Raw genomic sequence first — 15,606 nt, 5'->3', positions numbered from 1 at the left:
GTGAAACAGCTACTTGCAGTTTGAACTGTGGCACCACAGTCATCTGCCATAGCCAGATAAATCAGAATGCATTGCCCACCAAAAGGAAGAGAGAAAGAGCACTTGCTAAATATCACCTCCTAGTTAGCATTTTTGACCTTGTAGATAGGGACGCGGGTGATGCTGTGGGTTAAACCACAGAGCCTAGGAATTGCCGATCAGAAGGTCGGCGGTTCGAATCCCCACGATGGGGTGAGCTCCCGTTGCTCGGTCCCTGCTCCTGCCAACCTAGCAGTTCGAAAGCACGTCAAAATGCAAGTAGATAAATAGGTACCGCTCCAGTGGGAAGGTAAACAGCATTTCCGTGCGTTGCTCTGGTTCGCCAGAAGCGGCTTAGTCATGCTGGCCACATGACCCGGAAGCTGTACGCTGGCTCCCTTGGCCAATAAAGCGAGATGAGCACCGCAACCCCAAGCCGACTGGCCACGGCTGGACCTAATGGTCAGGGGTCCCTTTACCTTTACCTTTACCTTTACCTTGTAGATGGTTCACCCAAGGGTTTATAAGTGTTGAGCAGTAGGAGACATAATGATTCTGCTGCATGGCAAGCAGTCAGGCACACACTTTCAGTTGTCTTCGACTTTCCAGTGGGGGAAAAAGAGGACCATGGGGCTGAATTCCAATCTGCAAACCAGTTCTTTGTGTGGCTTATAAAATTTACCTGTGGGTGGTTTACCTTGCAGGGAGGGGGTTATTGGTTTTTTTGAGGGGGGGCTGGTTGTTCTTGCTTCTATGATGCATTTTGTGTTTTATCGTGTGTTTTTATATTGTGAACTGCGCTGAGATCTCAGCAGTTCTCAAACATGGGGAAGGTTTCTCTTCAAGTGGTGCAGGTCACCACTTGGTGCTAGATATTCCAGAGAAGGACAGAGTCCTGAGACAGGTGAATCCTCCTCCTCCAGCTTTGATCCAAAATCTGGGTAAGTGGGTGGGCAGCTGGGTGGGGTGTAACTGTCAGGAGCTCGTCCTACGCTTGAGTAGGACCCTGGTAGAGTCACATGCCCGACTAGTATGTTCTCTCCCTCCTGGTCGTTTGTTCGGGAGCTTCAAAAGCATTCTTCAGCCCGAACATCACAGCGACTGATGCCAACAGACATCAGCACACTTAGGGAGCCGCTGAGTCTTTGCAGCTTGTGTAGCAGACCTCAGCAACTCAGCATTTTGGCTAATCTACTTTATTTACATATAAACACACGGAGTACTGCAACATGGATCCCTCTCTCTCTAGCACCAGACAGCAAAGATAAAAAACAAAGGACAATAGTCCCATTTCATGAAACACAGTAACACAAACATCCTGTCTCTATCACTTCTTACTCTGTGGAGTCAAAACATCCACTGTCATGTGATAGACAACAATCCTATGACTGCAATCACGGAGCAGGAATTCTAACAGTAACTGCATCCTCACTCCAATTGCTTTGTAATAATTATACTTCCGTGTGTGTGTGTGTGTGTGTGTGTGTGTGTGTGTATTTAGGAGGGGTGAGCAACATATCCTGTTGTATTCTTCTAAGGCCAGTAGTACCCCAGTCCACATATCTGTGATCACGACCGTAGAACATGAAAAGCTCTGTGTGTTCACATTTGAAACAGATTATTAGTGTTGCATTAGGAGAGCTTGCAAGGTAGAGTAAATTCAGAACGGCAATGTGAGTGGACAACTTTCAATTGTTTGAGAAAAGCTCCTCAAATAGCAGCCAGTATAAAAACATCTGTCCAATCTAATTTTTATAGTCTGTTAAAGCTAAAATATCCATTTTAGTGCATCTAAGAGAATTATCATATTATTATTTTTTCCATGCAGGAGTCATTAATTTATTGTGTGTTACAAACTATACTGTCCTGTATTTCAATATTACGTTATTTGTACATTGTAAATATTGGTAACGTTTTGTTAGAAGCAACATACATGTCCCACACAATGGTATAATGTACGCTAGCTTGCCATGTTTATAATTGTTCCTTCCAATGGACATAAGGGCATTCATAAAATACCGTATTTTTCACTCTATAGGACGCACTGGACCATAGGATGCACTGAACCACAGGAGGGGGAGAACAGGAAAAAAAATTCTCCCCCTCTCTGCTCAGCGCCCCTTCAGCGAAGCGGCAGGAGAAACAGAGCCCCTTCCATTTCTCCTCCCGCTTTGCTGAAGGGGCGCTGTGCAGCTCTCCCTCTCTGCGCAGCGCCCTTTCAGCGAAGCAGTAGGAGAAACAGAGCCCCTTCCATTTCTCCTCCCGTTTCGCTGAAGGGGCGCTGAGCAGAGAGGGAAAACTGTGCAGCACCTCTCCAGCGAAGCGAAGCCTGGAGAGGAAGAGGGACCGGTGTGCACCGACCCCCTCGCTCTCCAGGCTTCAGGCGGCTATCCGCAAGCCTTCGGAGCGCAGCAGGAACTCCTGCTGCACTCCGAAGATTTGCAGATAGCTGCCTGAAGTCCCGGGGCGCAGGGGCTTCAGGCGGCTTCAGCGAAAGCAACACGAAGCCTCCGGAGCGCGGGGGGAGCTCTCCCACTGCGCTTTGGAGGCTTCGTGTTGCTATCGCTGAAGCCGAGGAGCCTGCATTCGCTCCATAAGACGCACACACATTTCCCCTTAATTTTTGAAGGGGAAAAGTGCATCTTATAGAGCGAAAAATATGGTAAATACTTGAAAACTATCAGAGTAATGTGCCTGAAGTGCAATAGGTTTATCCAATGTTAGTCCTACATAGAGTAGACCCACTGAAATAAATGGACCCAACTTAGCCATTTCTATTAATTTCAATATGTTTACTCTGAGAAGGGTTACAGACTAATGAATTTTGGAGTGGGCTCTATGAAATTTTACTTCTGTGTCTTGTTAATATTTCTACCTCAGTTTAGGCATGGCAAAACCAGTGAAGCTATGTTTTTCTTTTCCCTTTTGCACTTTCCATCCAATGGTCAATTGTGTTTGCTTGCTTCCTCTGTCATTCATGAAAGCCTTTGGTGGGTTTACATGCAAAAAGCTTGTGATTCTTAACTGTTCAGTGCTGTTTAAATAAACATACCTTTCTTCCTGAGGAATCATCCTATATATACTAATAGTGAAGTCCGTTCTATAAGTGCTTGTCCTTATATGGCCAAAACAGTACCATCCCCACAGAAGTGGGGAGGTATCAGCACACTTGGTGTAACCCCTTTGCATAAATAAATGGAGAGGATAATCCCAAAACAGGCCAATATAAATAGTGGTTTAATTTGCTCTCTAAAATAAAGCCTTAAAGTAGTCCATATGTTTCTATAACACTGATATGCAATGGTTTCTTGTGGAATAACAGAATTTCCAGTTAACATAAACTTCCTTTTGATCTATTTTGAGAATCAAGGCCAGTCACTTGTCATGTCAAATAAGTCCTTGGGCTGATGGAACTACAAGTTCCAGGATGTGTAATATAATCATGGGATGGCCCCATGAACTTACTTGCCACTGGTTGTTTTCATGACCTTTTAGTGGTGACCTGAAAGCCTGATCACTTTTGGTTTAGCCCCAAAGTTGGAGATCTCATGTCTACCTTCAGGAAATCATGTTTAGATCCTATATAGCCTTATTATCAGGGGCAGCCCACCTATGAGGCAAGGTGAGGAGATCGCCTCAGGCAGCAGGATCCGCAAGGGCATCAAATTCCAATGTAGATCTTTATTTCCCCCTTGTTCCTGATGTAGATCTTCACTTACCCCTTCTTCCCTGGCAAGGAGGGATTCCATTTTGTGGTTTGCCTCAGATGCCAAAATGTCCTGGGCCAGTCCTACTTATTATTATTACCTTTGCTGGAAATCATTTTAAGCATCTGATAATAGGCTTCAGAATAATAGTATCTTTCAAGCAAACCTAAGGCTTAGCTCTATTGCTCAGGCTGGTGAAAATAAAGCAAGTGTCCTTTTTCACAGTTAATAAATAACTTACAAGCCTCCCATTTGCAATGTGTTATGCTGCCCACAGAGTAAAGAACTCTAGTCCATCTGTCTGCCTTGGGTGGTGTTTTGGGTTGTATAAGGCAAGACAAACAGTCTTTAAAAAGGAGCTAGAGATTAATGACCAAACACACATTTCCTCTCTTTTGAAAAACTCCAGTCAGTAACTAATGATCCTATTGTGTAATAACATTAGCCTGTTATCTCCCCATGGGCAAATCACCACTAAGCTCTGCTATTGTGACAACACTGAAAACTTGTTGAAGAACATACAAAGGAAACAAGTACCTGATTTCAGACATCCCTCCTCACATATAATAATAATAATAAATTTATTATACCCCACCCATCTGGCTGGGTTGCCCCAGTCACTCTGGGCAGCTCACAATACATATAAAAACATAATAAAATATCAAACATTAAAAACTTCCTGATACAAGGCTGCCTTCAGATGTCTTCTGAAAGTTGTATAGTTGTTTGTTTCCTTGACATCTGATGGGAGGGCATTCCACAGGGTGGGCGCCACTACTGAGAAGGCCCTGTGCCTAGTTCCCTTAACTTCTCTTCTCGTAGTGAGGGAACTGCCAGAAGGCCCTCAAAGCTGGACTGCAGTGTTCAGGCTGAAGGACAGGGGTGGACACGCTCCTTCAGGTTTTATGTTCTATCAGTTCTGATAATAACAACCCCTTGTTTGATAGGACAGGAGAACTGCCCAGACCTCACACTGCCCTGGATGGAAGTAATTTGCATGTATCTGAGCATTGAATCTGGCACTGCCTTGAATTAAGGAAGCTTCCTAAAAAAAAAAAATTATGCTCAGAAATTTAAACCCCAGGATCGCCGTCCTACGCATCTCTACTGGGAAGTAACTTCACTGCATTCAATGGGATTTTCTTTCAGGTTTAAGTGTGCATAACACAGATTGGCAACCTGTTATAAGGGGTCACATGTGACTCGAGCTTCACTTTACATGGCACCCTTCCCCCGCCACCAGCACCTTCCAAAGCTACCCAATTCTTCCATCTCATCAGTTCCACCCCCCCCCGTCCTGTTCATTTTCTTTTTATTTTTCATTGATTTATTTTTTTAAAAAAATGGTTTTTTTATGCATGCACTCTTGGAGAAGACTTATTATCTGGAGCTATTCCAATCAGTTTCAGAACTGAATCAGTCTTGGTCTCTATCAAGAGACAGAGACAAAGAAACAGGGGAAATAAGACCTTGTTGCTGCTGCATCTTGGGCTCTTGGTGGCTTTGGACACCATCAATCATGCCATCAATTCTGAGTCAGTACAGTGGGGTGGATATTGGGGGCACTGTTTTAAGGTGGTTCTGGTCCTACCTAGAGTATCATGTCCAGAGAATAGCACCGAGGGAGAGCTCCCTGGCCCCCTGGTATTTGCAATATGAGGTGCCACTGAGTACCAAACTCTCCCCAAATTCTCAGTGCTGCTGCACTCAGGCCCTGCTAGTGGCCTTCCAATAAGCAAGTGGTTGGTTACTGAGAGTGCAGGATGCTGGACTTGGCCTGATCCAGCATGGCTCTTGGGGTTGTTGTTGTTGTTGTTTTCCATCTATGTAAAGCCAGTGGGAGCAGTCATTAGGAGTTTCGGGACAAGGTGCCAATCACTATGCTGATGACGCCCAGCCTCATTTCTCGATAATATCTGAGCCAGGTGTGGCTATGTAAGTACTGGATGAAACAGAGGGCTGGATGTGGGCCAATAAACAGAGTTTCAATCCTTTCAAGATGGAACTGCTATAGATGAGAGATGTGCCAGTTGCCTATTCAGGATGCGGATGCGTTCCTACTAAAGGAACAGATCAGCAACTTCATGTGCTCCTAGATCCAGATTTGACTACGTTATCTCAGTGGTTTAAAAAAGTTTGTTTGTAATGCCCAGTGCTATCTTTCTAGAAAAGGAGGTAACAGAACTAGGGTTGGTATATCTCAAAAAGTAAAATTCCTGACACCCGCAAAATTGTTGCACTTTTTTGGGGAACAAACCCAAATTGTTAAGGGGAACCTCTCCCCCCCCCAAAAAATTGTGATTTTAAGCTTTTGGAGCTGTTTCCACTGCTTCCCCCATACATACGGGTTTTCCCTGACATTTTTCTGTTTCAGCAAAATTCCCCCCTGACACCATTTTTATACCCAAAAATCAGGACGTCAGGAATTTTCCACACGTATGTCAAGTCTAGCTGGAACTCGCCATGAACACCTCCCTCATTCTCTTAGAATGGTAATGGCGCCCACCTGAGAGGTGCTGGAACTGAGTTCTGGCAAGTTCTGGCTGAAAAAAACCCTGGTTATATCACATAGATCTATTTACATGATTATTCAGTATAAAAGTTGAATTTTTTTAAAGTAACCCCATAAAATTTTGTGGTGCTTACTTTTCTGGAGACCTCCATAGGACTGGAAAGTCTAATCTGATGTAGCCATGGTGAAAATCAAAACAGGGCAGCCTTTATTCTAGATTTGTTAATCCAGTTAATCCAGACTTTTGTCACTGGTTCTATGCATTAGCAGCCTGACTGTGCCACTACAGTGATACCTTGGGTTACAGATGCTTCAGGTTACAGACTCCACTAACCCAGAAATAGTACTTCGGGTTAAGAACTTTGCTTCAGGGTGAGAAGAGAAATCATGCGGTGGCAGCGGGAGGCCCCATTAGCTAAAGTGGTGCTTCAGGTTAAGAACAGTTTCAGGTTAAGAACAGACCTCCAGAACAAATTAAGTTCTTAACCCGAGGTACCACTGTATTAGCATGAGGCTCCTGATGGATTATCCCTGAGGGAACATAGGTCTCAACAGAGACAGACAGACAGACAGACAGACAGACAGACAGAGGTTCTTTCCCCTGACTGTCTTTCTGGAATTAAATGTTGAATAAAAGGACATTATCTTTCATTAATGACTGCAAATTAGTGAAGTTTGTTCATCTGTACAATGAAGGCTGAATACACACTATATTTTTAAAAGTACATTCAAAGAATCATGGGAACTGTAGTTTACCTCACAAATAGCTATAATTCCCAGCACCCGTAACAAACTATGGATGTGTGCTTTGAGGCTGTGATGTGTTCATAGCCAAAGAATCAGTGAAGATTTGTTTGTTTTCAAGAGATGTCTAATTCTTTATTCTGAATAAAGATGATAAATTCTTATAGACAGAAGACATGGTTATCAACAGCTGCTTCTACTCTCAGATATATTATGCCTCTGAATCCCAGTCGCTGGGAATATCCTATGTCCAGAAACAGTGGTGCTGTTGTGGCCTGACTTTGAGGCAAAAGTCCCACTCAGCTGAGCATCATTATAACCACATTATGAAATATGGGCATCTTACAAAAAAAAAAAAAAAAGAGCAGGTATGGGAAACCTTTGGCCCTCCAGATGTTGCTGAACTACAACTCCCATCAGCTCCAGCAAGCATGGCAAATGGCCTGGGATGATGGCAGTTGTAGTTCTGCGACATCTAGAGGGCCAAAGTCTCCCCACAGCTGGTCAAAAGAGTCTCCTTATGTAGGCTTGCCATATGTTCTCTTTTTCCAGGACATGCCCTCTTTTTCAGGAGTATGTAAAATGAGAGTCGTCATAGCGACACATAGCTAAAAGTAGAAGTCGGTAAATGTGTCCTCTATTTTGCTCTTCAAAATATGGCAGCCTTGATAGTTGAAGCTGTGTGCATTAGCACGCATTCCCATCGAAAGAGGTGGGCCTCCATAAAGTCATTCTGTTCAGAGTCTTAAATTATCTAACCACTTCAGAAGCACTTTGGGAGTTCCACAGAAATCACACACCTATTTCTTTGCCATAAGATGACACTTACCTCACAAGACGTATATTTACAAAGTGAGACCAAGCAGTAGGTGAGTCACATTCTTACGTGGCGGAGCATAAATGAGTATAAGATCTAGTCAACTGATTATGTGAGCCAATTCTATGAATTCAAGATCCAATCTTCATGGGTGTGACCCAAACTTGACTACCAGTGATAAGAAGGCAAAACAGAAAGTGCAGTGTAACTAAACACTAATTTTAGTCATTCCCCACAGCATTGAGTATGTTTATATAATAAATCTCTCATTCATTATACGATGGGCTCATGAAAAAGTACAAAAAACTTTCGAGGCCCATAGAATATATGTTTGCAGTATGCATAGCAAATCTTTCATGCTGCACTTGTATCTTTCATCTGAAACTAATTACATTTAGCAGCCCTGCACATGCACAATATCTTTGATTGTCAAGTGTCTTGTGTTTCCATGTTAAATTTCATAGGTAAGAATGTTCCTGAGGTAAATATTTTAATGCGTTATTCACAGACATTCCAGGAGCTGTAGACAGAGTTCCAAAATCAGATAGGACTTACAGAATCATTGAGAAATGCTGACTTTTTGAAAACTGATTTCTATAGCGCTGGAAAGATGTGACCGTCCAGATTTTGTTAGACAACGGCTCTCATCACACCTGACCATTGACTATTTTGGTGCTGATGGGAGTTGTAGTCCACAACATCTGGAGAGTCACAATCCCTGCTATAGATAAGAAACTGACAGACTTCTCGTTCTTGCTGAATAAATGTTGCGACACCAGCCCACACTCTGCTTAAGCAATTTCCATGATTGCTTCAGTCATTTCAGTTCAGTTGAGTTTTCTTTTGAGCTCTGAAGAAACCAGAGTGTTATCTCAGGCACAGGTGAGATGTGATTCTGTTTTGGAAGTTTTCTTTTGACTAACAAATGAAGTCATTTGTAAATCTGTATTGCTAGTAGCTATAAACCATTGCAAAAGCAGTAAAATGCCTACTAGCACAGACACGACATAGCTAAATATACTATCTGTTTAAAAGACAATCAAAATTAAAATGAACTCCGAAACTTCCTGAGGTTGCTGTTAGATTTAGCTGCTGAAATGAATGAATCACTTTGACAAGCCATTTGGTTCAAAACACTCACTCAATTTATTTTTTAAAAAATAATAATTTATTTTTATTTTATTTTTTGCTGCAAAAGGGAACAAAGCAACTTGATAGGATAAATATGCATATTTACTGCATAACAAGTAAATCACCGTGGGAAGAATTCAGCGTCACACTAATGAGATCTTATCAGTGTGAGCATTTCTGCTTGTCTGGTGGAGCAATTTCCCCCTCTTCCTCAAAGAGAGGCAGACATACTTGCTTGGTCATTTCAGAGCCCAACACACTCAATAAAACTAGCTTTCCCCATACTCATTCTCCACTCTGATCCAGAGCTTCACATCAGATCAAGAGTTTGTCTCGGAATTTCAAATTGCCGTTGGTGCCATGGCTATAATAAATGTTGTGCGGATGCCTGATTATCGTCTTCCAAAGCAACTACAGTGGTACCTCAGGTTACAGACGCTCCAGGTTACAGACGCTTCAGGTGACAGACTCCGCTAACCCAGAAATAGTACCTCGGCTTAAGAACTTTCCTTCAGGATGAGAACAGAAATCGTGCAGCAGCGGCGCAGCGGCAGTGGGAGACCCCATTAGCTAAAGTGGTGCTTCAGGTTAAGAATGGTTTCAGGTTAAGAATGGACCTCTAGAACAAATTAAGTTCTTAACCCGAGGTACCACTGTACTCTATTCCGAACTTAAAAATGGAAAGTGTAATGCTGGTGGTCAACAAAAGAGGTTTAAAGACTGTCTCAAGGCAAAGCTAAAAAAAAGTAGTATAAACACCGACAACTGGGAAACACTGGCCTGTGAGTGCTCCAGTTGGAGAACAGCCTTTACCAAAGGTGTCATGGACTTTGAAGACACTCGAACTCAGAATGCAAGAGAGAAACATGCTAAGAGGAAGGCACACTTGGCAAATCCACGCCGTGATCAACTCCTGCCCGTGAACCAATGTCCCCACTGTGGAAGGATGTGTGGATCCAGAATTGGCCTCCACAGTCACTTATGGACTCGTTGTTAAAACAGTGCTTATGGAAGACAATCTTACTCGTCTACAAGTGATCACCAAAGAGAAAGAGAGAAGTAATGATACCCTCCCTACATGTGTTGTTTCTCAAATTTTCAAATATGAAGCCAGGTTCTACTATTCAAGTCCAAAAACCTGCCTGCCAGATAATGAATGAAATAGTTTATTGGGGATGCTGTGCAGTTAACACCCACAAGATGGCAAGTCCCTCAAATCATTTCTTAATCTATTTATTCTTTGAACAGTACAGGGAGGAGATCTGCACACAAATGAGCAGGGGGCAGCTTTCAGATTTCAAAAAGTTATTCTAATTTGAATTGGCACTCCTTCTGTTGGCAGCTGAGGTGGGAGAAGCATGCATTAAGGATATAAATCAGGCTAAGCCTGAGTGAAAGGGTCAGCTGGGATCACTGGCATTAAGATATCCACCGTCTCAAGGACCTGACTAGTGCCAGTAAATGCCTGGAAGAAAATCACAAGACTGCCAGAAAGATGTAACTGTGCAGATGCTACTGAGAAGCCTCATGAGTTGAAATCCCAACTACCATCCATTCTGAAACCAGCATAAAACCCGAGAATTGAGTGTTCTGACCCTGCAATGAGCTGGAGAGACATCTCTGCAGACTGTAAGTACAAGTCACGGAACAAAACCAACGCCTTGGCAAAATGGTTCAGAAGATATCACAGTCAGTGTATTGACAGGTGACTATCATATATAGGCTGAATAATCAAAAACAGGTCCCACTCTATGAGTATTGTATAGATGATGATGATGGTGATCTTCATTTTATTTAATTTATTGATGTTGTTGCCAGTGGCGTAGCGTGGGTTGTCAGCACCCGGGGCAAGGCAAGTAATTTGCGCCCCCTAACCCGTGGATTTGCGCCCCCTAACCCATGGATTTGCCCTAACCCCAGATGTTGCGCCCGGTGCGGCCGGCCCCCCCTGCACCCCCCACGCTACGCCACTGGTTGTTGCTGCTGCTGTTTCATTAATATCCAGTCTTTCTTCTACCATGGAACCCAAGGCAATGTAGATGTCTTTCCTAGATGGTCACCTCAGGAAAGTGGTGGCCTCAGATATCGTCAGACCAGGCCCTGAGATTTGTTCATTGGTGATTCCTAAAGTAAGTGTATTTAGGCTCGGTTTTTTGCTCTTTCAAGGGAGCAATCCTCAGTCCAGTGGGACCTACTCACAAGTAAGCGCACATAAGGCTGAAATCCTTACCAAAACAATTATGGATGTGCCTTAATGATTCTGCCTGAGCTCCCTCCCCCATCACTTAAAGCTGGTCTGCTCAGTTGGTGACCTAGCAAGCTAATTCTACCAAGAGCCTGATAATGGGGAGCCTGCCTGGGGTGGCATAGACAGGATGTCAAGGACCTGGTATACCACCGTCAACAGCTGCTGGGTGAGCTATGTCTGGCTCAGTGGGTCATGAAATGGGCCGTCCTGATTTAAATTCCCCTTTATCTTTGGCCTGCATTTCATGTGGCTGCTGTAATTGGTGCTGTCCTTGAGCCTGCTGGTTATAATTAGTTTTCTATCTGACAGAGATTTAAGAGATAAAAGGCTCATGGAGATAGATCCATAGGTACTCAATTGCAGTGCCTTACTAGTATCTTATGCTGATGACACCCCATGTGAACATCAGCATAAGAATTTCCTGGTGAATTTCCTGGTGGGAGGATAAGTGGAGATACCTGTGGTGTTCCTTAAAGAATTTATCAGGCATTTCTACAAAAGTATCAATGTGGGTATCGCTTTGAGGTAAAGCTTTTTTCTGGCCCCACTTATCACTAGCATGTGCCACTCAGAATGTGGCTTTACTCACTTCTGACATCAAGTGTTTAGGGAAGCACTGAAGGACCACATATTTCTGCCTCTTTCTTCTTGAGTTTTGTTCTGCTGATGGATTGTGTGCTGTGTCTTTGTATTTTTTTAGGGTGAACGTTTGTGATTTATTTTTACCAGCTCTTAATTTTTAAATTTTTTTGTACTGTACTGTACTTTAATTGTATGACACCTTGGGAGGGTTTAAATAATTACTGTAAATCAGGGCATTTTTTCAGCTGGAACTCAGTTCCGGCCCCTCTCAGGTGGGCGCCATTGCCATTATAAAGGAATAAGGGAGGCATTCATGGTGAGTTCCGGCACCAATTTTTTTTAGAGAAATAGCATTGCTGTAAATGTTTCTGGCTATATTTGCTGACTTTATTGCTTACAACTTCCCTGTGTAACTCTAACAACATGCCAAGATATCATCATTACATCGCCTCACAATTAAGAGCATTCATTTGCCCAAGCAAACATGTGTTTTGCATGCTTCATATACAAAGATGTGCAGATAGAAAACTTCCTTGGCATCACTTGCTGAATAAACACTGTGACACATTTTTGTTACAATGGTCAGGCTAATGAAAGGCAGTCAAGAAAGAAAGAGAAAGAGAGAAAGAAAGAAAGGCACTCTCACACCATGCTAAATCTAGTCTCTGATAGATCAGACTATAGATTGTCAGCACCAGTATCAGCATACAAAACACAAAGCAGAGGGGTCATTATACTCACCAAAAAGAGCCCAAAGTTTGCGGTTTGCTCAGGGTTGCGATCTGTTTCCATTGCAAAATGGCATTGTGGGAAGTAACAGAAAGAACACAGTCCTCCACATCACTTGAGAGCCATCAAACTCCCCTCCCCTCTCCCTTCACTATCCTGTGTTCATCATTGCCTTGAATACTAATGAATGTTCACCACAATGGGCACTGCCCCAACTGCTAACTGAGCTCCCTTTTTTCACGTTGAAGGGTTTTTCAGATGGGAGTTAGTGGCCAATATAGAGCAGATGCCATCTTGAAAGCAGCAGAGAACTATTGAGAAACTGCTGTGGAGGAATCTGCTCCTCCAAAACATGTTACTCTTGGAGACTATTCAGGTTGTGCCAGAAGTCTCTAGCTGCCAACTTATACTGGCGGGAAGATTCAATGAAACTGGAACGGGAAACAAAAGCCTCTGTGAAGTGCTCAAGTTGACAGGAATGGTGAGCACTTGTGGCAGATAGGTCCACACACTGCTGTCCTGATGTTGTTTCAGATGGCGGACAGATAGGGATGATGGCTGTCATCCTTTCCATCGCTGTTTGCTGGTTCATCAGAGACTGCCTAAAAGTAGAAGGCCTGAGGGGGAAGTATATTGTCATCACTGGATGTGACAGTGGCTTTGGCCATGCCCTGGCTAAGTACCTCGACCAGAAAGGATTCCGCATCATTGCTGCGTGTCTCTCAAAGGAAGGGAGCCAGGAGTTACTAGCCAACACTTCCTTGTCATTGCAAACTGTGGAGCTTGATCTAACGGACCCTGGCAGTATTGACAAGGCTGTGGAGTTTGTGCGGGCAGAAACTGAGGGCGTAGGTAAGCAGCCTATAGAACACAGCCTTGCTTTCAAAAGACAGGGGGCACCTCGAGGCAACCTGAATTGAGCATCCATTCAGAATGGTTTGCTCAAAATTTGTCCAGATGGTCTACAACGTCTGTGGGGTTTAAATGACATACGCTATTTCTCGAACATTAAGCCTGATTTGAGGCACCTGGGCTCCAGATTTCCCTAGGTATATGCATTTTAGATTCATTCCAGTTTTTAAAACACAATTATACACAGTGCAAAATGTCAAGATAAAAGTATTGTTCATGTGATATCATTTACTTCTGCTAGTGTAAGAATACATAGTGTAACAAATTACAGCCAGAAATTTTTCATATATAGATATATAGTGTAACAATCTGAGGTCAGGACAAGTCTCCAAACCCACATTACCAGTTCATTCTCTGATATCCTTTCCATGTTTCTTCACATTTTTTTTAATTATTATTCCTAAAATACTCAAACAGGACTGTATGGCTTGGTAAATAACGCTGGGAGATCCATACCCATGGCCCCCACCGACTGGATGCAGCTGGATGATTTCTACAAAACCCTGGATGTCAATCTAATGGGGCTGATTGGGATTACCTTGAACCTCCTCCCCCTCCTGAAAAAAAATAAAGGAAGGATTGTCAACGTGTCAAGTGTTCTGGGTCGCCTGGCATTTCTAGGGGGTGGCTATTGTGTGTCGAAATGGGGAGTGGAGGCATTCTCTGACACTTTGCGGTGAGTTGCCGTGGACTTGTGGGTGACAGATTGTAGATTACTACTGTCTCTGTGATCATAGAGTTGTAGAAGGGATCCCAAGGATCATCGAGTTCAACCCCCTGAAATGCAGGCATCTCAACTAAAGCAGCCAGGACAGATGACCACCCAACCTCTGCTTAAAAACCTCCAATGGAAAGAGGGTTCACCACCTCCTGAAGGAGTCTGCTCCACTGTCCAACAGTTCTTACTGTCAGAAAGTTCAATCACATCTGTGACTGCCTGCAACTCAGGCTGAACTGACTGAAAAGTATAATTGTGGGTTCACGTGGAAAAGAAGACAGGAAGGCCAAAACTCATTTGTCACAACTATTTATAATAGCCAGTTGTAGGATTACTGTGGAAGAGGATATATCAGGGCTACAGCGTGGAAAAAGCTAAGTCAGGAGCATTTGCTTCCTGTAAGGGTGGCACAATCTTGGATTTGCAGGAGGCAATATGCAGGCACAGATTCCACCTACAGGACCCCATTCTGGGTGAGAAGCCACACACCAGCACTGTCTGCTTGACATGCATAAGGTCCCATGTTCAATCCTCAACATCTCTGGCTAAGAGGATCTTGGGTAGCAGCAGGTGATCTTAATCTCTGCCTGGTATAGCTTGATCCCATTTATTCCAATGGGAAGGGAACCATAAGCAAACAAATAAGACTCACGTGGCCTAACTTTTACCATTCTTTTATTAACATCCAGCAGGACATTGCATATGCCACGTGCATCCTCTTCAGTTTCACCTGCCCCACAGCCTTAAGATTGCACCATTAATTGGATTGGTAAAACCCACCACAAACTGATGAGTTTTTAAAATTTTTCTCTTAGGAGGGATATGCATCATTTCGGAGTAAAGGTGAGCATTATCGAGCCAGGATTCTTTAAGACAGGAATAACTAATATAGGGGACATTGAGAGAGACCTACAAAGACTGTGGAACCAGCTGACTCCAGAGACCAGAGACTCATACGGGGAGAAATACTTCCTTGATTGTAAGTGCAAATGTCCAGCACAAAAATTATGTGGTGGATTTCTGCAAGGATTACTTGGCGTTATACCAAACTTAATGTTTTGAAAATGAATCATTTCCAGCTTCGAATCATTTTGTTGACTGTGATGGGAAAGAGCTTCGGTTTCGATGGGGAGGTATGGGGTGGGGTGGGAGGGGACCCTGAACTGTTTCCCGAGTTGGAATGCCATTGATCAAATGCATTGGGAGATACATGCGTTTTCAAAAGATCACACTTCATGAAGGCAGAGAAAAGTGACCATGGGGAATTATTATTTGGAGCACCAACTCATAGCTCAATGGTAATGCATAGCTTTGCATACCAGAGGCCCTGGGTTTAAGCCTTGGCATCTCCAATTACAAGGACCAGGTAGCAGGCAGTAGGTAGGATCTCTTCCTGAGACCTTGGAGAGTCAATTAGATGATACACAACTAGGTAGGCAAATACCTTCACCTGCCATAACTTCACCTATGCCCTTCAACTTAGCTTTC

The 15,606-nt window shown here is 43.4% G+C and overlaps 1 protein-coding gene across 5 annotated transcripts in view; it reads left to right on the top strand.

The window, feature by feature from the left end:
* Positions 1-15,606, top strand: part of LOC310742765 (retinol dehydrogenase 5-like) — a 36,927-nt gene that overhangs the window by 20,333 nt on the left and 988 nt on the right. For 2 of the 5 annotated variants that reach the window (XM_083572264.1, XM_083572263.1), the window contains exons 1-4: positions 10,420-10,558; positions 13,023-13,340; positions 13,818-14,076; positions 14,934-15,097. In XM_083572264.1, the coding sequence (XP_083428390.1) occupies positions 10,531-10,558; positions 13,023-13,340; positions 13,818-14,076; positions 14,934-15,097 (769 nt within the window). In that variant the 5' untranslated portion in view covers positions 10,420-10,530. Of the gene's footprint in view, positions 1-474; positions 923-10,419; positions 10,559-10,995; positions 11,131-12,509; positions 13,341-13,817; positions 14,077-14,933; positions 15,098-15,606 lie in introns of those variants that run through there. The other 3 variants (XM_083572266.1, XM_083572267.1, XM_083572265.1) reach the window with 3 other exon arrangements.

The sequence above is a fragment of the Podarcis filfolensis genome (assembly GCF_964270895.1).
Source record: "Podarcis filfolensis genome assembly, chromosome: 1".
Lineage (NCBI taxonomy): Eukaryota > Metazoa > Chordata > Lepidosauria > Squamata > Lacertidae > Podarcis > Podarcis filfolensis.
Note: the sequence above shows the minus strand (reverse complement) of the source record. Positions and strands in the feature narration are given on the sequence as shown.